We start from the raw sequence: 24,766 nt of genomic DNA, 5'->3' as shown, positions 1-24,766 counted from the left end.
CCTGTCCCCGCGGCTCCCCGCGCATGCGCTGCTGTCGGGCTGGGCGAGCGGGGAGCGGCGGCCGCCAGGGTGAGGGGGAGCGGCCGCGGGGCGCCGGGACGGGGCCGGGGTATTGGGGTGCTGGCTGTGCCGCGGGGAGAGAGCCGGGCTCGGCTCGGCCGGGGGCAGCCCTCCACACAGTGCCGCGGCGCGCCGGGAGGGGCGGGAGGAGGAAGACGGGGCTGGGTCGACGGCCGCCCGGTCGGACCCCGGCGGCTCACGGGGGCCCGGAGCGCCTGTTGTGCTGGGCAGTGGGGAGGTCGGGCCGGGGCGGCGGTCGGTCCCAAGGCGGTTCCTGGCTCGGTTGCCTCCTGCGGTGGGAGCTGCGGGTGCGCCCAGGTGCGGAGCCGGTAGGGGGTTCAGCCAGCGCCCCGCTCCGCTGGTGAGCCCGAAAACTGAGACTTTGGGGACTATGCCTGGAGCTTTGCCCCCCGTAATTCTTTCGATTTGCTCCATGTGATTTCCACGGCTCGCACAGCGCTCGGGTCCCCGCAGTCCGTGACGGAGGGCTGCCTTTCCGGGGCGGGGTGCACTCGGTGCACCGACACCGGGCCGGGGAGCTTTCGGGGGCCTGTTCTGAGAGCCCGGCTCTCTGTGGGTACAGCAGTAAGTGATGTTCTAGAGAGTTTGCCTTGTGCTTTAAATTTGCTGTAATGTATTGGCTCAATCCTCATGAGTGGAGAGAGCTTGAAAWGCAGCCAGTGATGCAAGGGAGAACCTGACACGAGTTGTACTCAGGAGTTTTCCTGAAGTAATGTAATGTGAATGGAGTAAATTTCTTCTGCTGTCCTGTTCCAGCCTTGTAAGTTTCGCTACTTCTCTGCAATTGATAAAAAAGTAACTGAAAGTTTCAATGAACGTTCAGGTAACTTGCATCTAAAGTTTCTTTTTGACTAAAACACCAGCAGGCAGTATGCCCTGTACCTGGGCAGTGGGTCTCTGGAAAAACATTCAAGTATTGTAAAAAAAAAAAAAAATGCCTAAACATCACTCATGCTGCTGGTGAGTAACTCCCKACTCGGTAATGCTACCCTGCATAAGGGGAGAGGGAATGGACAASGAGAGTGATTTCTGACAGAGGAACTTCTTAGGACATCTGGGATTTTTATCTTATCCCAGTATTGTGTTTACTTGGGACTGTAACACCTGCCCTGCAGCAAGTTTGGTGAGCATGCCTGGAAGTGCCATGGGGATGGGTGTGCTGAACTGCTGCCAATTCTGTGCACTGCCCTGTGCAGCTTGCCAAATACAGTCTTTGGGGCTCCTGGCCCTGTCACCCCTGCCTTTTCATGAGCTGGCTGGGTATGTCCATCTAGCCCTGCAGTGKGGGTGACTAGTTTTCAGGAACAGGCACACAGGAATAAGTTTTTTATGGGACAATGCCAACTTGTCAGCTTAGCTGTCACTCAGAGTGCCCTGTCTGCAAGAGAGCTGTGTCCCAGTTCTATGCCACTGTTCCCAGTTCCATACAGTATAAAAGAGCAAAGTGGGCTTTGGTTGCAGGTGCCCTCTGATACAGAGGAGGAGCTGGCAGGAGCTGGAAACACAGATGTGTTCAGATTTCCTTCCTTATGGAAGGRTCTTCATGGTCTGTGTGGTTACTCTGCAGTAATTGTCTGGGTCACTGTATGGACAAATGTGAAGTTTGGAAAGCTCCGTTTGCCATGTATAAAGCTTAATGAATTGTCTCTTTGAACAGGATGAAGCCTTGAGCTTGCTTTTGTAGGAAAATAGCCCAGAACAGCTGTGTCTTCCTGCCTGGAAAACACAATTTACCCTGACGAGAAGTGTAGGCAAAGACGAGCTGCCATCTGCCGGCTCCATAAGGCTCTGGGCTGGGGGATGTCTGCTGGTTCCCCCGGTTCCCTGTATCCTACCCTGGGCTGGCAGTTTGGAAGGTTTAGGTGGGTTTCTGAAAGCTTCCTGCTAAGAAAGGCAGCATTGGGCTCTTCAGCAGAMTTACAAGGCATTACAAAAATATCCTAAGGAACCTGCTGGAATTACAGTAATATTTATATTTACTCATTTTTCTCCTAGCTTTGGTAAGTAAAGATAGCTCTTTCAAGTGCAGCACATTCTTCATAAGTGGTTCTGTATAATTTTGCACACTGGAAACTGAAATCGTTGCCATYGCAGGGGTTCCCTGGGGAAATGCTCAGATTAGGCTCCTCCAAGCAGCTGGGATKGTCTGGGGCCCTGAGTGGTGCAGGAATGCTGACAGCCCTGCAGACCCCCCTGCTCCAGACCCCCCTGCTCTAGGTCGGGTTCACCCAGAGGCTGGAGGGAAGGAGGCTTGAGAGGAACAAATTAGATTAAAGTGAACTCTGCAAATGTGCTGGCCAAACGCAGCTCAGTTTGTTTTTCATGATGTTGYTTCTATTTTAAAATCCAAGTCATGGAAGCCATTTACAGTGTACTTTAACAACACTGTAGTTTCCTGTGGACAAGTTATATCTAAAGAGTTTCTTCTGTTCGGGTCCCKAAAAATTGTGTTCTTAAATGTAATRTAAGTTKGGGCTGTGGGGAGGGTGGAGTTTAAAAGAAAATTGGAACCTTGCTATTTTTAGAATCTTTTGCATTTTAAAAACATACTTTCAGAGAGAAGAGCATTTTAAAAATATACTTTCAGAGAGCAGAGAAGAAAACAAAAAATTCTAACTTGTGGATAAGATGTGTATGAAAGTTGATTGACTGTCTTTCAAGGGATGATTCAGATGATTATAAAATGGTATAAAGTACAGTTACTTCTCTTTTTAAAATTTCTTTAGTTCTTCATTGATTTCTCAGGTGAGGGAATTATGGCAAGATCTTTTTTTTCTTGGTTATGTCCAGCAGAATTTTTAATTTCTGACTTTTCAGCTTTTCTTCTGCTTAACAAACAGATGGACTGGTAGCGATGACTTTCTGTCCATCTCCCCTAAATGTTTCTTAGGTGACTCTGAAGTTRCTGGAGTGAAAGGACTTTACCTTTTAGTTATATGTCTGAAAAAGAATACTAGCTCTTCCAGTAGTTTTCATGGTAAAGTTAAGAAGGATACTTAGAAGTAAACTAGTTCTCATCAAAAAAGGGCAAAGTGTTTGTAAAGCCAAAACTGATGGTTACAGTTTTGCCTGTGATTTGGCAGTAAGATCATAAGTACATATGTGTAAAAATATAACGTGCCACAAATATTCACAGACTAAGTAACTGCTCCTTCTAAGAGCTTGTAGTTTGTTGTGCACGTGTCTCTRTGCTGAACTGCTACAGCTAGTGATGGAAAGCAAGTAGAGTACCAAGTGTGTTTCATGGGAGGTGAAGGGCTTGTTTGATTAGATTAGRGCTTCAGCTGGCCTTTATGCCCTTTTTAGGCAATGAGAATTCCTGACACCATGTTTTAAAACCTGATTTTTAGCRTGTTATATGCAAGTGTTGCATATGCTGTGTTTTCTTTTGTAGGGAATGTTTCTGAGAGTTGTTGCCAAGCAATCTCAGTGTACTATAGATGTGCTAACCAGTGCTAGCACCATAACATTTAAAGGTGTCTCACATTAAGGATGCTTTCATATTTTGTAAAAAATACCTTTGATAGGTATTGGAAAATCTGTCCAAAACTTTAAATTTGTGTTTGCCAAGCCACATGTGTTTCACTTCTTGCTGAGGTGAAGCCTCAGTTAGAGAAACTGGGCTTTTTGGTTCTACTGCTTTATTTTTCACTTTAGTCTGTGTGTGAGCGAGCACTGTCCCAGGGGATTTTGATGTGGCTTCTTTGGTCATATACARACAAGTGAGACTGAGGGCTGTGACCTCAAAATTAATTACTGTATTACAAAGGATGAGTAGTTTTCCAATATGAAACATCCCAGTGCAGTAAATAAAAGGTAATTAATTCTGGATGACAGCATTTTGTAGTAATTAATGGAGAGGAAATACAGCCTTCATGTAGATTATGGATGGTTATGCAGTGCTAGTCTCTGTCAGAGTAAGGGCAGCATTATTCTGCAGCTTGCTAACCATTCTGCTCCTTATAATTACCTGTTAAAACTACATCTTTTAATAKTTGAATGCAAATGGACATGCAGAAATGTGGTAAATAGCAGTGTCTTGAGGCAGGGTCAGATGGYGCAGCCTGGTCACAAATAGTGCTGCGTAATCATCTGCAGGAAATGTTTTTGTGTTGTGATACTGTGTAGTGGCTTGAACTGTAAGGAAGGGCAGAACATTAAGGCTCCAGGAATGAGAAGTTCACATGCAGATTGTGTGGCATCAGCTAATTGTCCATCAGCTGTTTGCACCTGGAGAAACAAATACTGCCAGACTATGGAAATTGTAGGAGGTGGCTCTGCAGGCTACAGTCACTCCTTTAATTACTTCTGGAATTTAGGAAAACATAAGTGTGCTACCCTCTGCATTTTCTGCAGCCACTAAACTGGGTTGTTCCTAGCTCTGTAGCCCTTGAAAAACATCCAGGCTCTTCCAGCATGATTTGATTTAGTTCAGAGGAACCTAGACAGTTTCTTTTGGTGTAATTTCCCATGAAATTGAGAGTTCCTCCKGTGATTTTTTATGTTTGAGAGAACCTTGCATAAGTTGGTAGTTCAGTTTTGGAATTATATCCCATCAGTGTCAACYGTAGGTCACAAGTAAACTCTGGTACTTATATCAGCAACATTTTTTTTTTAAAAGCAGACATCCTATTAATGGCTGTAAATATATTCCTCATTTAGATGCAGATGTTGGTGGGACCTGGAAGTTCACCTTTCTTGCAAAGGCAATTGTTAAAATCAAATTTACTTTACAGGTACACTTGGCTGAATAGTGTGGATGACCCTTAATGTGCTCATGTCTGTTTAGTGTCGCTGAATTAAATTGTCACCATATGTAACTGTGGCAGCCAGGGAGACCTTTCTGGATGTAAACAACTGAGATGGAGGAATCCTCTATGCAGGATTCCATGGTATAGACTGTATGTATATACAGCCTGCCTTTTGCTGTTACTTAAGAGACAATAACTAAATTGATCTGGTTTTGAAGGACAGTGTAAGTGTGGATTTGAAGTAATGCACTATTATATGTGGTGTGAGCATCTGTGCTTGAATAGGGGTTACTGGAGAAAAAGTAACTTTTGCTCTGTGTCTGGTCTGTGTTGGGTATTTCTATAGAGCCAAGAAAGGGTTTAGGGAAACAAATGGGCTTCAATGTATSGATTTAGCTTTTGCTCCCCAAATACTTTATGGACTCACTTGCTTACTACAGAGAATTATTAAAGTTACTTTTTTTTTGTCTATGTGGTCTACTTGAAGCAAGAGGTTGGCTGGACAAAAAGAAAATCCTAGAASTTCTGTCAGAAAAATGAGAGGAAACAACTTGTCTGCTTGAATGCTGCTGTGGCAAACTGTTTTATCCAAGACAAATGCTCCAAAATTGTGGATGTTAGAAAAAAGGTTTCCTGCACTCTCCTTGTGAGAAGTGCTGTATAGACTGTACATTTTTAAASGACCCTGGTTTCCTTTGAATGTCATATTTAGTGACCAGTCACAGTTTGTTCTTTATTTTTAATTTTATATGTATTATTATTGTTATTTTTTCATGGTAGTAGGATTGACTGGAGTGCTGCCACTTAGGAGCTGTATTTCCTATGCTTTTCATCAASGTATTGTAATTTTCCTTGGACAGAACAGAATGTTGCTTCGATGGTAGTGCTATAATTAACTTGGAGGAGAACTTCCTTTGTTTCCTCAGTAGGTAATATGCAGGGATATGAGTCAGTAATAACCAATTACCTTGTTTATAATGAAGTTATCCTTAAGTGCCCTTGAGCTGCTGCAGTAACAATAAATGTAGAGCATCTTACCTCTTCTTTTGGCTGCATTATTTGTAAAAAATGATGGCATTAATTGGACTCCTAAACAGTAGGTATAGTTGGTATGCCTCCTCCCTCTTGCCCTACRATATGCCCTGCTCTGTGGGATTTATAGCCTTGGAGCTCTTGTCAAGAACTGACTTCGTTCTGATCRAAAAGGGTGAGAGCTTCCAGGTGCTCCTTGTCAGCTCTAGAACAACAGATACCAATGCTGGGTGATAAAGCTTTCCTTTCACAGATGTACATGGAGGTTGAAGATGCTTTGTAGTTGGGATATTTACCTTAACTTTGCTTATTTATTTTAGATTTTTTTCGTAGATCTGTTTAAGAATTAAGACTTGGGTTTTGAAGCSTTTGAGCAACTTGCTGCTGCTGAAGTCATGACCCTCCCATTTCGAAAGGACTTGGACAAGTACAAAGATCTCGATGAGGATGAAATTCTTGGCAAACTTTCGGAAGAAGAGCTGAAACAACTGGAAACTGTTTTAGATGATCTTGACCCTGAGGTAGGCATTAGCCAAGAGACGTTGAACTTCTTTTATTTGTTCCATAACTAGTCTAAAATAAGTTAAGACTTTGTACAATATGCTTTTCATAGCCTGCTGATGTTCTCACAGATATATGTGTACATAATGTTTATTTCCTGTTGGTAAGGTGGATGCAACTGCAATAAAGGAGAAGGGAAGAAGGGATAGTTGGGAGGAGTTTTCTGAGATTTATTTATAAATAAGAATTGCTGTTGTTCATATTCTTGAAAAGAAAGTTTATTTAGAAATGCTTGTTTAACTTTCCTGCTTCCAGTGCTGTCTGATAAACAGACATTTTGCATCCATGTTTGTTTTATTATTTCTGTCTTTGGAGTTTGATGGGAGTGAGAGGGTGCCAACCTCTTCTAATGATTCCTGGTCGTGTATCTGGTAGCTTATATCTATTCCTGTCCTCATACTGACTTTGTGAAGAGAAGACAAGTAATTACTAAGGTGCTGAATGATTATGTCAGCATGGGCTATTGAAAAAGTAGTATTATGGCTTTCTGTTATAAAGAACTGAGTTGTTCTCTACAGATATTGCAACTGATATCAGACTCCAAGACTTGTGTTTTCACCTCATGGTTCTCTGTTTTTGCTTAAATAGTATGAGGATTAGTTTAATCTTAATGCTCAGGGATTGATTCAGAATCTTATGATCGCCTATTTTGTGGCACTGTAAGATATTACTAATATTTTAATTGCCTTTAGCTTTATGGACATTTTGACAGAGGAGAACAGGCAAAGTTGTCATTCATGTCAGTCTGACTTCCTATACATTCTGCCCTTTCTGTATTAACATCCTTTTTTTTCTCTTTAATTGAAATATGTTGATATCATAGAAACATTCCACCTTGAATCAGGTCAAAAATGGAAATACTCTGTGTTAAATGCCATGTAATAGTAGAGTAAGTTGTCTTAAAGGCTTAAAAACATATAGGTGTAAGTGACAGAGGAAGTGGTCTGTTGCTGAATGTCTAAACTGTAAATAGATGAGTTTTATTTAMTRCTGCTCATTTAAACAGTGCTGATTYTAGCAAAGAAATGCACAGTAWCTGGYAAATTGAGTKCTGGGATTYATTTTRCTACAGAATTGCTTYGATCCWACKGAGAGTGCAGCGTGCTACATTTTCATTATATTCTCCATGTCTAGATTACTTTGTGTCCTTCCCTGCCCCCAAAAAAGGAAGTTGCCAGGGGATCAAAGATTGCCTACAGAAGATGATGTATCAGGGTTGAACCTTGCAGAGAGAGAGAAGGAAGAGGGAAATGATACTAAGCAGGTGTTCACCCAGACTTTCTAAGTTATTCTTCTTTGTTGCATTTGTTTTGCAGAATGCGCTCCTGCCTGCAGGCTTCCGGCAGAAAGACCAGACTGCCAAAAAGGCCTCGGGTCCCTTTGACAGGGAACGGCTCCTGGCGTATTTAGAGAAGCAGGCTCTGGAGTACCAGGACAGGGAAGACTATGTGCCTTTTACAAGAGAAAAGAAAGGTAACACCACCCTTTCCGGTGAAAGTGCTTATGAAATCTCTGAGGTGGACAAGACAGAATTACTGTGAACCGAATTTGATTGAAGCACTGGCAGCTCTAATGCTTTTAATTTGCAGCGTTTCCAAATGTGCAGGGCCAGGAGGCTTCCTGTTCAGGCATTTGTGCCGTTGGGGCTGCTGTGCTCTTTGTGTGTAGCACAGGAAGGAAATAAGACTCAGAGATTTTATCATAGATTGCAAAGTTCTGATGGGCATGGTGTCCTCAGTGTAAGAGCCAACTCTGTTTTGTGTCAATAATAACAAATGCTGTCATTGTGCCTGTGGCTTATGCCTTGTGCTGAATACAGACAGCAACCTTGGTAACACTGCGTTGGATTAGAAAAATAGCAGTTGCATGRTGTTGTGGCAGACACTCGGTAATGTTCAAAGATGATGTAGGCTGACAAGGCCAGACAAGTGGTGTATGCAGTCATGCTGTTTTTCTAGTATCCTTATTAAACTGAAAGATTTAATAAGATTGCATAGTTACTACTAACTAATTACATAGTTAACATCACAACAAGTTTTGAAATCTAGCACTGGTTTGTGGTCTGAAAACTGTGGATGTTATTAACTTGGGATTTTTAAATCTTTGCTTTGGATCTAGTATTCTCATAGACTTGATGGGAAGCATTTTCCTCTTCAGAAGAAAACCAAAGAGGAATGGTCTTCTTAGATATTGTAAGAATATTTCTTTCCCCCAAATCAGGATTCCCCAAATTTGCTGTGCCTTACAAAGCACTACTGGTTAGGGACAGACCTGTGCAGGTTTTTGGTGTCACCACAGTGTTTGAGTGCTGCTTTTGAGTCCTGGCTCATGTGAACCTTCCCCAGCAGCAGGGCAGATCTGCTGCACCAAACTTCAGTAAATTGTTTGCTAAATTGTATTCCAGCTGCTCAAGATGAACAGGCTTCTCTTTTCTTAAGGGTTTGAAACCCTTCAATTCTACTTAATTCTCTGGTGTGAATCACTGCTTATTTCAAAACTGAGTCTTCATTCATCTACTGAGTTTGTCTGTATGATTGTGCAGTCTGTTTGGTGAAAATTTTGTTGGGGGTATTTGCATATTCTCTGCCTGTGTCAGATACCTGACAATGCTGGTGTCTCTTCTCCTCTTAAAGTAATAGATTGTGATTTTACCATGACTGCCCTGTGTGTGATGTACTTCCTTCACACAGTATTTTTTGCCTTACTTTGTAGTTCAACACCACTTTTGTTGAGTGGTAACTGTGACACTGCTGACAGGAGAACAGGAGTTTGGTGACTGAATCTGTAGGAGTAACCAAGTTAAGGACACTGCAATATACTGCCTGTACAAGGCAAAGGTGCCCATAGCAGGAGTACCTTTATGGAGCCTCTGCTGCAGGCAAGGACCTGTTCATGCTGTGTTTGACTGTCCCTGCTTCTGCTGCTTGCCTGGCAGATTTGCCAGTGTGTGTTGGAGACAGACTGATGGTTGTGATTGATTCCAGTGTATTTGGGGCTCATAGGTGATTGGGGAATCCCTCACATCTCAGCTATCCTGTGCACTATCCTTCAGGGAGTGGGGCTGGCCATGCAAGATGTGCACTAGCTAATACCACGTTTGTACTGAGTATTAGCTAGTTCTTCTTTCACATAGRTGGTTCTTTAAAGTCAGCTGATGTCTACATGCACAGCACATGTGTTTGTTTGGGTAGATAAAATATTTGAGCATCATGTAGAAAAACAGAAGGGTCCAGCTGTAACGCAAATCTGGGTTAAGAAAGATCAAATGTCATTTCCTTTATGTAATGAAGTATTACTAAATAGCCTGTCTGCATGTTGCAATGAGTCATACCAGTTTAGTTAGTGAAATTTCCCATGTCTTTTAAAAAAAAGTTACTATCTAGTGACTTCTTCTATCATTTCTTTTAGTGCCATAAAAGAAGAGAAAATAATATGAAAAGTGAAATGTAGATTGCTTTCATTAAAACTGAAGATGTGGTAACAAATGTTTAGTATGCAAAATGATGCTCTGTTAAATGGGAAGGAAGGCAGGAAGGTCAAGCTCATGTTGTAGTAGGTGAGGGATAACCTTTCTTTTTCCCCTCATGAAAATATTATKGTTCAACTTTGATGTGCTGCCACGTTTGTTGCTATTTTGCACAAAAATGGCAAATGTACATAACTTATTCTTTTAAATCAAGAAATMATGATATTTATGTAGATGTGGAACTTGGAAAGGGCATGGGGCAAAGCTTAATGCTTGTGTAGGATGCTTTTTATCTAGAGGGGGCTTGTATCCTAATGTGGTTTTTGTTAATATTAAAACAGATGARCAAACCACTGAGCTGTCTTTTAATTTTTCACATAATCTAGAAAAATGTGTTATGGAGAAACTAGCAAGTTGTGGGTGAAAATCTTGCCTWACTCTCCTGTTAATTCAGGAGAAAAGTGACAAGTATAACCTTCAGTTCTGGAGGTTTTGRGAGGAGAAGGATGGATTGGAACCCCAGCTGTTTTCTTGGTGCCATTTTCAGGTCAGAATTTGCTAAAATATTTCTGTGTCCCTGTCTGGTCTTGTTGCTCTAACTTGTTCCAATTATTCATTTCATGGAGTAAAAAGAGGAAAATCTATCCTTCTCTTTCCTTTTTCTATTTTAGTAGAACTGATGTCCTGCATAGCGATTTGGTCTGCAGATTAATCAAAGAAGCTTACCCTAGGTTAATTTTAAATATCCTGTCTTGCTACTGATTCTGGTAACCTTGTWTCCCTACTAGAGTGTAAAGGAAAATACTCTCTTTCAGATGTCCCAAGTACCTAATTTTGGGGTAACATGTTATTAAAACAATGCTGCTGCTTTTTCAGTGATAGATGATGTAATTTCTCCAGGTCTTTAGAACTACTTCTTTGTTTTGTGCATGTGGAAGATCTGAAGTAATGTAAAGTGTCCTGCTATAGTGAGATGAACAGTGCTAAAGAAATGTGAAGTTTAACAGTCCCTAAATTATGYTCTGTTTCATTTTCCCAGTGCCTTGATTTTGTTTCTGAAAGCATCCTTAAAAACGTACTTTATTTTAAAACACTGTTTAATGATTTAAGTCACATTCTGTTCCAATTAAGTGTTGAACCATACAGTAAGCCATTGTTCAAGAGATTYATGAGACCAATATGGTAATAATTGCAACAAAACTAGCTTTGTCTCAATCTGCGTATGTAAGTATGTCATAAAGATTTTACAAGGCATACTGCAAGGAGAAGGATCTCTCATCCAAACAGTGAAGCAAGGCTTCAGCACTGAAGGCTGTTGCCCTCAAGTGTGTYCCACTCATCTGACCAAGTCTGACCAATGCTCATCCTCCTCCTCCCCCCTTCTCTTGGAACAGCAAAAGAAGAGAATTATTGCAGCTGAGATAAAAAACATATCTGAAATTGTAATGCACTTTGTACTGTACAGTACAAGGCATTAGCAAAGTATTATTTGAACTAAGCTTTGTGTTTCTAGCCTTTGCACTCTCCTAATTGTGGCTTTCTCTTCCAATTTTCCCTTTGTATTCCTGCCGGGGTGTGTTTCTTCTGTGTAGATTTGCATTCATGCAACTATAGTTTTATTGTTTGGTTTGGTGGGGTTGGGTTTGGTTTGGTTTGGTTTGGTTTGGTTTGGTTTTTTCCCCCTTCTCTATCACCCAGAAAACAGAATGAAACTGCAGCCACCTGGCCCAAGTTCCTTTGCTGGCATTCTGCTCAGTTGTTGCTCTAGGTCACCATTGCCTTCTGTTGCAGCAGGATTTGGGATGCTGTGTTCTCTGTTTGCCATTGAATCACTTGGAAGTCTTTAAAGGAAGTGTGTTACATGTTGTGAAGTCAATCTAATATCCTGTAGAAGCTTTGCAGAAACAGCTTGTCAAATTGACATTGTCCATACAAGAGCATTAGAACAAAATAACATGTGATACTCCAGCCTTAATGTAAAACAGTTTTCTAATTCACTGTGATGTGGCCTGTAATCAGATAGCAGATAACAGCTCTGTTTCTGCAGTAAAACACTGAGGAAGTCACTTGTAAGCTGAATCAAAAACATTAGTGTTAAACTGTGCTTACAAGTGAATTGATGAACCTAAGTCTGTCATATGGTAAGAACCAGAGAACCAGAGATTTATGAAGTGTGAATTATATAAATTTCTGAACTAAGGAAAGTTTAAAGGAACCTAAGTTGTAAAGAGTACATCAGATGTTACTCACTTTTCCGCATGAAGTCACTGATGAGAAAAGCTTGTATTCAGTTGTCCTCAGTAGTACATGGTTTGTTTCCCTAAATGGACTACCCCAAAGTGGATTTTAGACTTTCTTCTGCTACGCAGGGTGTGGCTGCCTGCTCCTGTTAGTGTGGGGTAGGACTGTGAGGAACATGAGAATAATACCAGCAATGTGCAGTGCATGGTCCCAGTGAACAGTCCTGATTTCTGAAAAATACTGTGTCCCACCTTAAATACTGAATCTGTGTAGCAAAGGTCCAGGGCACTTCAATGAATGCCACCCAATGTTCCTGCCTTTAGATCAATATGATTTTGTGAAACTTGGAACTGAAAGTTCATTCTGTAGCAGAGGAGACCTGTGACTTAATCCTGGGTGTGCATCATCTAGCATGTTAGCTTAAAGGCACAGAAGACTTGCCTATATAATTATTGCAAAAATGATGTGAACATCCCTGAAATTTGCCTCTTCATGTTGGATTGCTTAATCTTTGCGGTATCTTGGCTGACTGAAAAGGAGATGTCATGTTCCTTCATGTAATCAAATCCCTGCTATTTGGAAATGTTCCACTTGAGGGCCAGGCAAGCTGCACATCTCCTGGGCTACACAGATGTGTAGTGGTTTTTGGTTTTATATAGAGCTTGCATTAGTAGGAGGGGAGGGGACTTGCTGAACTTATTGGCGGCAGGCCTTGAGTTAGATCATTGTCCCCGGAGACACAGGGGTCTTACCCTTCTGGAAGTAACTTCTTTACTAGAAATGAGGAGTAGGGAAGGACCTGCTTTAATATGTGCATTGTAAACCTGTGWGTTCCAGTCTAGAACGAGATGAAGCCAATGAATGAGAAATTATGTACATAAGGGTGTGACCTGTTTTATAACAAAAACTGCTCCTGACCCAGCTCATGTGACTGGAGTTGGCTGCAGTGAACATTTCGGGAGGGCAGTGGCTCTTAACATTTTTTCTTTATTAATAACTGAATATACTTCCCACTCTCTTTAGGTTTTCTAATGAGTCAGGCATGTATGGATAAATTTAGTCTTACTCTTAGGAAGCAAATGTTTAGAACCAGATGTTCCTAAACTCTGAATTTAAGGATTACTGAAAAGCAACATCAGGAAAAATAGTTCATTTTTTTGTGAGCACTGTGGGATGAATCTGACAGAAGGCTGCACTAGGTTAAAATACATTTTTGCAATACATTGTTGCTTTTAATTAAGATCAGTTTCTTTCTCCTGCTCTCTTCTTGCAGCACTGATGCTGCAAATAGGATGGCTAAACAAAGGCTCAGATGCTCAGATCCCATGGTCCTCCTTCCTTGTACTCCAAAATCCTTACCTTTTTATTAGGCCGTATTACCAAAGGAAAATAACACAAACATAGCTACTGAAAGGCTTTAAATTATGTATGTGCTGTTCAGAGTGTTTGATGGTTCAATGAAAACATTGTCAAACATTCTTGCATATCTTCTAAAAGCTGCAATTTAAGTTGAAGGTTAATCTCTTCCCAGTAGGTGTTCCTGGTAAAATAAAATTATAGAAATGTACTGCATCAATTCTATCAAAATAACCTGAAACATTTGCTACATTAGCCTTCAATTTATAAATGTTTTCTTTTAATCCTGAGTCACCACCAACAGTTTTTTTGGCATTGTCCATCAAAGCTGAGGTATGGGTGGTAATGCATGTCAGCTGCACTTAACTACTGTTTGGAATCAATACAGTTATGTAACGAGGTTTAATTTCTGCTTCTAAATATGGCTAATGACCATTTATACAAGTTTCCAAAGAGATAGCAACCCAGGAACAAAAATACTGTGTTGCTAGCAACAGATCTTGGTCATCAGACTGTGTTGTCAGAGAAAAACCTGATGTGCTTCTCTGTAATCTGTGCTAGTGGGAATGCATTAACTTCCTTTAAAAGGAAAATGAACCACAAACCACTGTAATCTAAAGAAGATATGGAATACATGATTTTGGGTCACTCCTAATGCTAAACTCCACCCACCATCTCTAACTGGGACTTTGGGATGAGGATGATTACTGTGTGGAAATACATTCCGTAGCTGTGGATATGGCAGAGGGTGGGCTCCTGAATTAGGACTGAGACGTCATTGGACAATTATCAACACCACTTCCTACCCCAGGAAATAACAGAAGGAAGTTGGAATCCCTTTCCCATAGCTATTTCTGCTGATAGCTCAGGCAACTTGGAAAGTTTGAAAAACTTGAACCTTAAATAACTGTTAAGGTTGGATTTACAGTTGTGCAGTTGTGAACTATTTCTCTCAAATGCATCAGTACAAGAGCTTTTATTTGCCATGTTAATTTGTCCTGAACCTAAGCACCCCTTATCTCTCCTGGCTCTTACAAAGTGGAAGACTTTTTTTCTGAAGGGCCAGTTCTAAACCATTCACAGCTGAGCTGTTAGAAAGGCTTTCTCATGTCCTGATTTCCTACCCTAACTTTGCAGCTGAAGGTGTATGCAGGAATTATGGTAGCTACACAGACCTCTGCCTATACTGTCTGTCTTCTAAAATAAGTTTTCCCATTACCTGCCTATAATAACTGAAAAGTTGGGGCAGAATGTGATATTACTCGTTCTTCTTTTGCCGTTGAATCTTCAATGACTTAAGTATCCTTTTAGAAAACAGTGTCACTGGCAGAGAAATCTGTTACCATGTTTTGTGCTGTTCACAGACCATGGTTTTCTCAAGCAGCTTTAGTTGTTTTGCTTCACAACTGAGGTTAACATCTGAAATCAGAAATATCTTATATGCTGTAAAAACAGCAGTGAACAGTCAAGTATGTGATTTCAGATAATTTTGTGATATTCTCTCTGTGACACATTCACATTACAGTTCTGCCTGGGTTCCTTTCTCCCTTGAGAGGATATTCACCATTCTCTAGTGACACTAAATCTTCCTTACAGTCTTTCTAGACTGTTTAAAATTATAATGGAGGTGTATATGTTGCTTTGTAATCCTTAGGAAAAACAAGTAAGATTGGAATCATGATCCAGACTCCTGAAAATTTATTCCTGTTTATGCTCTTTCCTCACCTCTGAGTTGCAACAACAGAAGAAACTTCTACGTTTTCACGGTTCTTCTAGTATTCACTTAATGTAATGTGTATTCTTTAAGTACGTAACATTTTAAAGGTAAGTAGCTATATAATACAAAGTAACATCAGACTTTTCATTTTGTTTACTCCAGGGAAAATATTTATCCCCAAGCAAAAGCCTGTACAATCTCTCACAGAAGAAAAATTCTCTCTTGATCCAGAGCTGGAGGAAGCCTTGACCAGTGCCACAGACACAGAATTAGGTGATCTTGCAGGTTAGTTTGTTTTTTTTTTTCTTTTTTTTTGAAGTATGAATGGGCTGGTACATATTTAGACAAGCAAGATCTATAATTAAAATGGTAGTGTATATATCTGACTACAGGATGTTGTAGCTGTGATAGAAACTAGGTTTTGTTTGCCAGTTTGCTTGAAGCATCTCACTGTTGCTGAATTGTGATAATTAGTGAGGAAGTTAATTATTTTGGCCTGCAAAAGGTACCTGATTTTCAAACTGAAAACCTTTAAAAAACCTGGGTTTTTTTTTTATGTGTGACTGTTTTTTCTTGTGTATAACACTGTGTTGGTATGTGACTTTATTCCTGAGGCTTCATTTTGTGATTGAGCTGCACTTTTCAATGTTGATGCTCAAACCTGGTGAGGTCAGAACTTTCTAAGATGTGAAAATCAACTGAAGTGGCTATAATTAATTATGTTTTCTACTTTTTTTCAAATGACTGAGATTTTGAATGGCTTTTTGTACTGATAACTGGATGTTGTACAACATATTGTTTTTTTTTTTTTTATTTAAAGGAGCCCTGCATCTGAGCTAAATTAGTCAGGAACAGTAAAAATGTTATTTTGCTTTTTTTCTTTTTTTCCTTTTACAGCAATACTGGGAATGTCCAACTTGATAACAAACAATCAGTTCTGTGATGTAGTCGGAAGCAGTAATGGGGTTGACAAAGACAGCTTCTCAAGTAAGTGTGTACACAAGTGCTAGGAAAGTCAATTCTTTGTACTGCTCACCCTTACTATAGCATTAACTGTTTTCTGTTGCACCAACATTCTTTTAGACTCTTAAGTTTTGGTCTGGAAATGTTATGCCTATAACATTGCTAATTGAGTTCTGGCAAGCGGGAAATCAAAATATATGTACACTAAAATGGCCTCTGCAGTTAAGTCACTTTTTGGTGACAAAATACGCGTAAGCATGCATTGTGTGTGTTGGTTTTTAGGTTTTATATTCGTGTTTGTAATTCAGCTCCTATGTGCTTTCTGAAAAAAAAAAGGCAGAAAGGCTTGAGGACCTTTGAAAAAGAATTGAACTTTGTGAAAACATGGTCAGGAGAGGATGGTATGCTTTTTTGGGGGGTGGAGAGAGATATAAAGACTGATGAAATTATCTTTAAAGACAGTAACTATTTAGTATGTGTATCATTTATTCACAAAGAATGTATGCAACCTGTTTGATTACAGTTAAATGCCTTACTTTTCAGATATAGTGAAAGGTGAAAAAATGTTGCCTGTTTTTGATGAACCACCAAATCCCACAAATGTGGAGGAGACACTGCAAAGGATTAAAAATAATGATTCTCGTCTTGTTGAAGTTAATCTAAATAACATTAAGGTAATTACCTAAAGTCTGCTGTAACTATGCTGCTTTTTCTCAGTAGAAGACACTTGAAGCTACAAAACACTCTCAGAGAGCATGATAGCCTTATCCTAAGTCCAGCAATCTTAGTGCTAAATGTTGTAGTGTGTATAAACTCAGAACTTGGAGGTAAACCAATAAGCCATCTTGGTTTCTTTTGCTAAATGTGTATTTAAGAAATCTTAGACTTTCTCACTGCAGCCCAGATTTCTGTTGCTGCCAGGTTGGCAGCAGTTGCAGCAGTTCATTATCATGGAGTTAACTACTGTGTTGAATCCTTTGTCCTTGATGAAGCAGTGGGCTTTCAGTTTCTGCTATTGCAAGCAAAGTGATATTTGTGCCTGACATCCTTCTGATTCTTGTACAAAAGAGCTGTTGGAAGTGAGGGCAGCTTCTGCTCCTAAGTGTAACAGTTGTGTTTTTACACGTGATGAGCTTTTGTATATTTGCATGAAAGAAACCAGAACTGCAGCACCCCTGACTTGCAGAGCAGAGAGCAGTGACAGCCTTGCCAGCAGCCCAAGGCTACTTGTTCCCCTTACTAAAGGGGAAAGATAAAATCCATGGTTTATGAATGCTGTATGATAGGTAAATGCTAGCCAAAATAACTGCCTAAGAAGGCAACAGATCAAAGTTTTTGATRCAATAAAGTGAGAAAYTTGCTATCCTAATCAATTCTCTAAAATTATTCCTTTTAAGCTGGGTTGCTGGTAAACTGTAAAATGATGGCTTTATATAATTGGTGACTCTTATAGCCATTGCATCTTAGGGTAGGTCTTCACTGTGAGAGTGCTGGAGACCAGCAGTAGTTAATATTGGAGGGCTTTTTGCTGTAAAGAGAAAAAGATAATGAGAGAAGTTGGGGGGAGGGGATACTTGTGTATCTCGAGAGTGAAATGCTGTTTTTTAATTCAAGAACATACCAATTCCAACGCTGAAAGAATTTGCAAAAGCCTTAGAAACCAACACACATGTGAAGAATTTCAGCCTGGCAGCCACCCGAAGCAATGATCCTGTTGCTGTTGTAAGTACTTGTGATAACGGTTTTAAGGGGGGTGCAAGGGGAAGTAGGTTGGAAAGGCTGTGGTAAGGCATTGAATTTAATTCTGTTTCAATATTCAGGGGTGAAAATTATTCCATTCTGCTGCACTGTAAAGTATGTTTTCTTTAACAAATCCTTGTTGTATCAAATTGGTAAATGATTACTAGTAACTTCATATGCAGAAATGCCTGAGATGTGTGAGATGAGTGAGAATCCTTTTTTCCAGTCCCTTCCCCTGATTTTTCATTTTGCTAACCTCCTTTCTTTTTTTCTTTCTTTCCTAGTCGTTTAGTTCTGGTATTCATTCCAGTAGCCAGTAGTTTATTCAAAATTAATTTGTGAGAAGCACATTTGAGGACTTAAAAATACCCATAATGTCTTTCAGCTACCTAGAGTTTTAGTTGAAGTTGTAAAATACCTATTTCTCTATCTCCCTGCTACCAAAGTTTGGCTTAAAACATTGGTATATAAAGTGTAATACTAGTCAAAGTATCTAGTTTGATACAACTGATACTTATTTATTGTCAGGTCCTGTTTTTTTCTATGTTGAATTAAAGCAGTACCTTACTTAATTGCAAAAAAGAGGTAAGAAAAGAAAACTAATTGTTGCCAGGACAATCCTTTGCACTTGTTTTAATTTCAAATTAGAAGAAAAAACAATGAATTTGAAAGACTTCCTTAAATGAACACATGAGCATTTGAAAGTTTTGGTTTGGGGTTAATTTAAAAGTTTCTTTTCAGCAGGACTAAAACACGTGTAATAAAATCTGTAATAGCTTCTTTTCTCGGGTGTGGTTTTCTTGGTTTTGTTTGTATTGCGACTTGATAGAAAAACAATTCAAAGGGCACGATTTTTCTGACAGTAAACTCAGCAGTTAGCTATTCCTGTTTTCTTCCTTTCTCAGAAGAAACATTGGGTATAAACATGCTGTTAGCTACGTCTTGGCACTGCGCTTAGAGCTTTGAATTTTACTTCTTCCTACCAAATCTGTAGACAAAAGCATTTTGAGAGTCAGATCTCCTGTTTACAAATTAACCATATCTAATTCTCCTCTCAGYTGACTAATGCCCTTTCTCTGGCCTTTGCTTAGTAGCCTGCATTACTCATTGTGTGCTCTCAAGGCTTACAAAATGGAATTGGTCCAATATGCTAATTTCACACAATTTATATTCTGTGTAGCTTTTTAGTTTGTAACAAGAGAAAGACAGGCCTTCTCTTGACTGAATGCTATTTAAAAAGGGAATGTAGATAATGCTTGGCTGAAGATACAGTTTAGTCTCAGCAAGTGAAAGCTTGCAACATTACACCTTGCATCTCTGAACTTGCTGCTTCTATGGAACTAGTTAGTGGAAGTGGTTATTGCTCTGTCCTGTGAGGTACTGCAGTAAAATTCAAAAGTTTAATGATGCTTTCTTATATTCAAAGGCTCTTGCAGATATGCTGAGAGTAAACACAAAATTAAAAAGTTTAAACATAGAATCAAACTTCATCACTGGAGTTGGAATTCTGGCCCTGGTTGATGCACTGAAAGACAATGAAACGTTGACAGAGATCAAAATTGATAATCAGGTAAGTGAGGTGGTGGTGATACCATAGCTAAAACCAGGCAGTCCTAGCTGACTGAATATTATTAGAAGACAGCTTATGATAAACCCTTCAAATAATTTACATTTGATTATCTTAAAACCWTCAATAATTGTCCTTAAGATTATCAGAATCATAGAGCTGAGGTTGATTCCTGGTCAATTCTGTGCTTCCTTCTGCTTTCAAATACACAAACGTATTTTATGACCTTCTCCCCAGTCAATTAACCAGAATGTAGCTGAGTTTTTATTGATTGATATGGGGAAAGTATTCTGATCTCTTTCAGGGTGAACACACATAAGCTCTGTTGTCTTTGTGTATCTTTTATTCTAACAGAGGCAGCAGCTGGGTACAGCTGCAGAAGTAGAAATTGCCAAGATGCTTGAAGAAAACACCAAGATCCTCAAATTTGGATACCATTTCACACAACAGGGACCTCGAGCTAGGGCAGCTGCAGCTATCACAAAAAACAATGATTTGGGTAAGACCTGTCATTATTAATTGAATGTGTGTGTGGCACAAGCTTTAAAGGTGTCTGGTTATTCTCCTTCTCCCTTGACAGAACCAGGATAGCACAAGGTTGGTAGATCAGTTTCAGGTTTGTCCTGTGCTTTACTCCTACTTTTTTGTTGCTGCTTGATGCTCCCTATTTTGGGTGTTCAGGTGCATGAACTGAAGAGTTTTAATACAGTCTAGAACAAGAGCATTCAAATTTCATGTGGGTTGTGGCAAAGGGAGTGAAAAAAAGTTTTGTTCAGTTGTATTCAGATAAGATTCATTTATTCTATAAAAGCAATACTTGAAATTAACAGTGTAGGACACCCTGTTCAATGCCAAGTATCCCAATGTCACTGGCATTGCTCAAGCAAGGAAACTGAGCATCCTGTCATGTACAGCAGCTGGAACTGGGTAATCTCTCCCCGATGGTTCTGATCATGCACAAGTACCATCCGTGCCTCTTAGAGAAAATTGGTATTAACGTGAATGGAATCGTTTGTATAACAATGTCAAATACTTGAAGCAATCAACTACAAAATAATTCCTATCTATTTAAATAGAACTGCATTTTAAAACTGTTTAATTAAATCTTTTGGCTTTAGATTCTTTCTAGTGACCTCTCATCAGTGTGAAAATGGGCCAGGCAGTTTAGTAGTAATTAAGGAATATATTAGAGGGAATAACATAGGAAATTGGAATTTGGTTTAAAGATCTGAAGGTAAAGTGGAGGAGAGCACCTCTGAAAGATATGGGGGAGTAAGTAGAATAGAGCACAGAGACATAAGAAGGCACTCAGACACTGCATATTTAATTCTCAAAATAGATTTTAAACCAGTTGTGATTTTTGTCATAATGCTTCAGGTGTCTCACTACTTTCTAAGGTTTCTTCTCTCCCTAGTTCTCTTTTTAGTGTTTGACTGTTGGCAATCTATGTTTCTATTGATATCTTGCCTTTTTTCCTTTGCTTTCTTAGTCTGGACTATGCGAGTAAAAGTTTCTGCAAATCCCTTTTCATCTCTCCAGCCCTGAAGCTACCGAGAAGATTACTCTGAATACCCACTTGGGTATTGAGCACTGAAACCGAGACGTTTGAAGTTTCTCATTTCTGTCTTTGTATGTTTCTTCTAAAAAAAATCTGTATCTTCTCCTTTTTCCTTGCTTACACTGTGTTGTACCACTTCCCTTTTCTTTGTCTGTGTAGGTGTTGCTTTTAACTGCATGATTGGACATGTCTAGGGCTGGAAATTCTTTTCAGCTGTTCTTGCAGTTTGATGAAAGCAGGTATGAGTAACTTCTGCCACCTGCTTTCAGTGAGTGGATTTTAAAACAATCACTTTCTTCTTATATAGATGTGCTTGCTGGAATTTAATATCTGTGCACGTATAAATGGTGTTAGATGTACTGTGAAACTCTTGTGGTATTTCTTTTGAAGCCATGTAAACTGAATTCACCACTAAAAAACTGTAAAAAAAGACTACTGGCTAAACCTGTTGCCACACAAAAGATTATTAATGTTTCCTACAAGTCCTTCCTCGCAAATATTTGCAACTGTTTGTGAATAAGGCAATAAGCTCAGCTTATTTGCATAAAATGCTGTATAATACTAAGTGTTACCTACCTTAATTTGTGGTACTTCATGTGGCAAAGTAACTGTTTATGTTAAAGCAATACAAATATTGTTAAAATGCTAATATAGCCAAACTTCTTTTGTTTTTGTCTCTCTTGTTCCAGTTCGCAAGAGAAGGGTCGAAGGAGACATTTAGCAAAGTTGATGTCAAAACTGTGGAGTCAGCACCATGGGCTTTGGCAATCTTGGACTACATTGATCTGGGTTAGAAGGGAAAAGACTGGAAACCCCATTCCTTTTAAAGCAAAGCAATATAATCATCTGCTGGAATGCAGCGTGGTGTTTGGATGGAGACACAGTAACTGCGCCAGTCTCTGCACCATAGTTTTTACTGGGTTTTTTTAAGAACTTCTTTTGTATTTCAAGACTTTGGCTGTGCTTTCTACTAAAAATATAATTGCAAATCAATGGTATAATATTCTGTAGTCAAAGAATGGGACATTTAGGATCATTGGGCAGATAATGACCCAATTGAAAAGTTTCTAAGAAAATCTGGGGTGCGTATTTACGTGGAGGGATGTGTATATTCCTGAAAACAATGCATTAGTGATAAGGGATTCTTCACCCAGCAGCTGGACTTGTTGTGTAGAGCTGTTCAGCTTTGTTCATGTGCACTGAAATCTTTCACAGCAATGTTATTTGTAATTCTAGTGGTTTATTTCTTATTAGTTCTTGATACTGTGATCAAGTTCAAAGACATTCTTTTAAGCCAAAAAAAAGTAAATTGGCAGAGGACTTCTCCCAAGAGATTAGAGGGACTAACAGAAAGGTGGAAGCCTTGCAAAAGAAAAAGGACACCAAATTAAAAGCCTTGCAAAATGGGAGTTTTTCTGTTACACCTAATTCCTTAAAGTGTTTTTCAAAGGATCCCATTACTGTGTCTTGCTCTGTATCTAAACTGGATGCATTTTAAGACTGATTTCATGTGTTCACCATTATTTAGTGTATATTTTTTGTTTAAAAATTTTTATATACATTCATAAGTATCAATTTCTCTACAAGTGGACATTCGTATTTTAAATTCTGCATAACTGTACAGGAGAAGCAGCCTTAACTGTAAGACCACTGATTTACATTGCAGTACATTAAACTATTTGTAGGTCATACAAATCTAACAGTTTTTACTAACGAAGTAACACTTTTCAGAAAGGTTTTTTTCCATTTTCTGTATGTCTTCATGTTGAAATACTACCTAAGACTTGCAAAAACTAATCAATATGTAGTGTCAAATCTCTGTGGTGTAGTAATATTAAAGTGTTTAAAATTCTATAAGCAAACTGATAAGGCAACAAGAATCACTTCAGCTTCTGTACCTAATCACAGTATACTTCTTTGAAATATGAAAATCAAAAGGCTTTTTGGTGTAGGTCTGTTTGGACTGTCTTGTACTATTTGCTTTGAGATCACAAAAATGTTCTAAAGGACGGCTTGGCTGTATTTATAGCAACAGAGAATTCAACTGACAACTGTTTTCATCCAAAGATCATAATATTCTGAGCATTCATATGTAGAAAACATGTTGGACTGAGATTCTTGCATCAGGTTCTACAGACTACAGAAACAGAGCAAGTCTCTGACACTGTGCCCACATTGTCATTTGCTGCAAATCTTGTTTTGGATCTTTAAAGACATACTTTATGGTGGAGGTGGCTTCAAATTTTGCTGGAACTGTACAGAGAACTTTGAACTATAGTGCTTTCAGTGACGATGTGTATAACTGGTTTATACTTGTGGAAGACCTTTTTTTTTCCTGTTTCTAAATCAGTCTTTTGTTAGAGTTACAAATAAATATGTGCACTTTGGAATTAATCCAGTTAAAACCAAAGACTACACCTACTGTAATCCCGCAACAACAGAAGTGTTCTGATGAGTAACAAAAAGGGCTTTTTTTGGTCTGGGCTTTTGTAAATTTTCAAGAACTTTTTAATTTTGAAATAAACTTTGAAATCATTCTAATAAAATATGCATACAGTCACAAGTTAAATGTCTTTTTACAGACAGTGCTGTATAAACATGGCCAAAGCATGTCATGTGCTGAGTTGCCTAAAGCTGTACTTTACTTTTTATTTGCTAGGCACTATAATCATTTTGTGTCAAAAAACAGGTTGTAATGTCTTCCTTCATTTGTTGAAGGGCTGCATGTTCACAGAATCTGTTCACGTATTAGGATTCTATGATGACTTGTTTTATCACTACCTAACACAATTAGCAGTTATCTCCTACATGAAAATGAAGGAGAAAATTGAAAGGCTGGATTATGAAAATTATAGCCTAAGTTCCTTTCTTACTTTTACTAAATCAAGTTTGGCTCTTTATTTATTTATATTCCAATCAAAGGCAGGGCCTTTTAAGTTGCAGCTCTCAGGTGTCCTGTCACAGATGATAGTATTGGTCGTTAATCAGTGGTTTAGCTGTGTGGACAGCAGCTGAAAATTTGACTGCTTGTTGGCTTGCAGGACAGATACCTGACAGACTGGGCAAGGAAAACTTAGTTTTTTTTCTACAGAAGGCTTTAATCATTCAAATTRTTGCAAGACATTTGGCATGGTGCATGGAACAGTTAACAGCTATCACTCTTGTGCCTGCACTATGTATCCTTTTTGGAATAAATGAAGACATTCAGCCTGTAGTSAGGAATCTTCAAAATTTTCAACAAGCAAGGTGAACATTGATCTAATGTCATCAAGGGTGGTGAGATCCTGTGTATGACTTCATTGTGAGTGSAGGAGTGGTATTACTTCCATGACCAGTTACCTTAAACACAAGGTCTTTTTGTCCGAAAGGATACTGTTTTCTTACTGATTATTTTTCAAGCTTAATGCAGAAATCAAATGACCACATATATTGATTCKGTTGGTTCCAAGCTAAGCATGGAAACATAACCTGTATTTCAGAGCAATWACCTATTTACTCTTGTATTTTAAAGAAATAGCCTAACTCTCTTTACAGCTTGAGTAATCCTGCGTTTGTAAGCTACAAACGAACAACTCTTCAATTTAGATTTCCATTGGGGAAACATGTATTGGGTATTTTAGCATATCAGCACTATATGCTGTCAGATTGTACAACAGTTACTAAGTTTTGGATAATTAAAGTACTGTATTCTTGTTGTGCCTTTGGGGTTTTGTTTGTTTGCTTTTTTTATTAG

At 39.2% G+C, this 24,766-nt stretch overlaps 1 protein-coding gene across 2 annotated transcripts; it reads left to right on the top strand.

Annotated features, from left to right (window-relative positions):
- On the top strand, positions 1-24,732 carry LOC130575749 (tropomodulin-3-like). 2 transcript variants are annotated; one of them, XM_057369866.1, is made up of 10 exons: positions 1-69; positions 6,198-6,385; positions 7,742-7,898; positions 15,368-15,490; positions 16,103-16,192; positions 16,712-16,842; positions 17,783-17,890; positions 19,335-19,478; positions 19,830-19,974; positions 21,723-24,732. In XM_057369866.1, the coding sequence occupies exons 2-10, from the start codon at positions 6,260-6,262 to the stop codon at positions 21,752-21,754; spliced, it is 1,056 nt and encodes a 351-aa protein (XP_057225849.1). In that variant the 5' UTR covers positions 1-69; positions 6,198-6,259; the 3' UTR covers positions 21,755-24,732. The 2 variants fall into 2 exon arrangements, with proteins under 2 accessions (XP_057225849.1, XP_057225848.1); XM_057369865.1 differs by having other exon boundaries at positions 6,185-6,385.
- Positions 24,733-24,766: the final 34 nt, after the last annotated feature.

This window comes from Malurus melanocephalus, unplaced genomic scaffold (assembly GCF_030028575.1).
Source record: "Malurus melanocephalus ecotype Western Australia unplaced genomic scaffold, MMel_1.1 scaffold_116, whole genome shotgun sequence".
In the NCBI taxonomy this organism is placed as follows: domain Eukaryota; kingdom Metazoa; phylum Chordata; class Aves; order Passeriformes; family Maluridae; genus Malurus; species Malurus melanocephalus.
The sequence above is the reverse complement of the archived record's forward strand: the minus strand, read 5'-3'. Positions and strand labels throughout refer to the sequence as shown.

Excerpts from the sequence above, each read along its gene's own strand:
- LOC130575749 (XM_057369866.1), top strand. The coding sequence starts at position 6,260 with ATGACCCTCCCATTTCGAAAGGACTTGGACAAGTACAAAGATCTCGAT. Across the intron at positions 17,891-19,334 it reads GCAATGATCCTGTTGCTGTT|GCTCTTGCAGATATGCTGAG; the intron begins GTAAGTACTTGT and ends TTATATTCAAAG. Across the intron at positions 19,975-21,722 it reads CACAAAAAACAATGATTTGG|TTCGCAAGAGAAGGGTCGAA; the intron begins GTAAGACCTGTC and ends CTCTTGTTCCAG.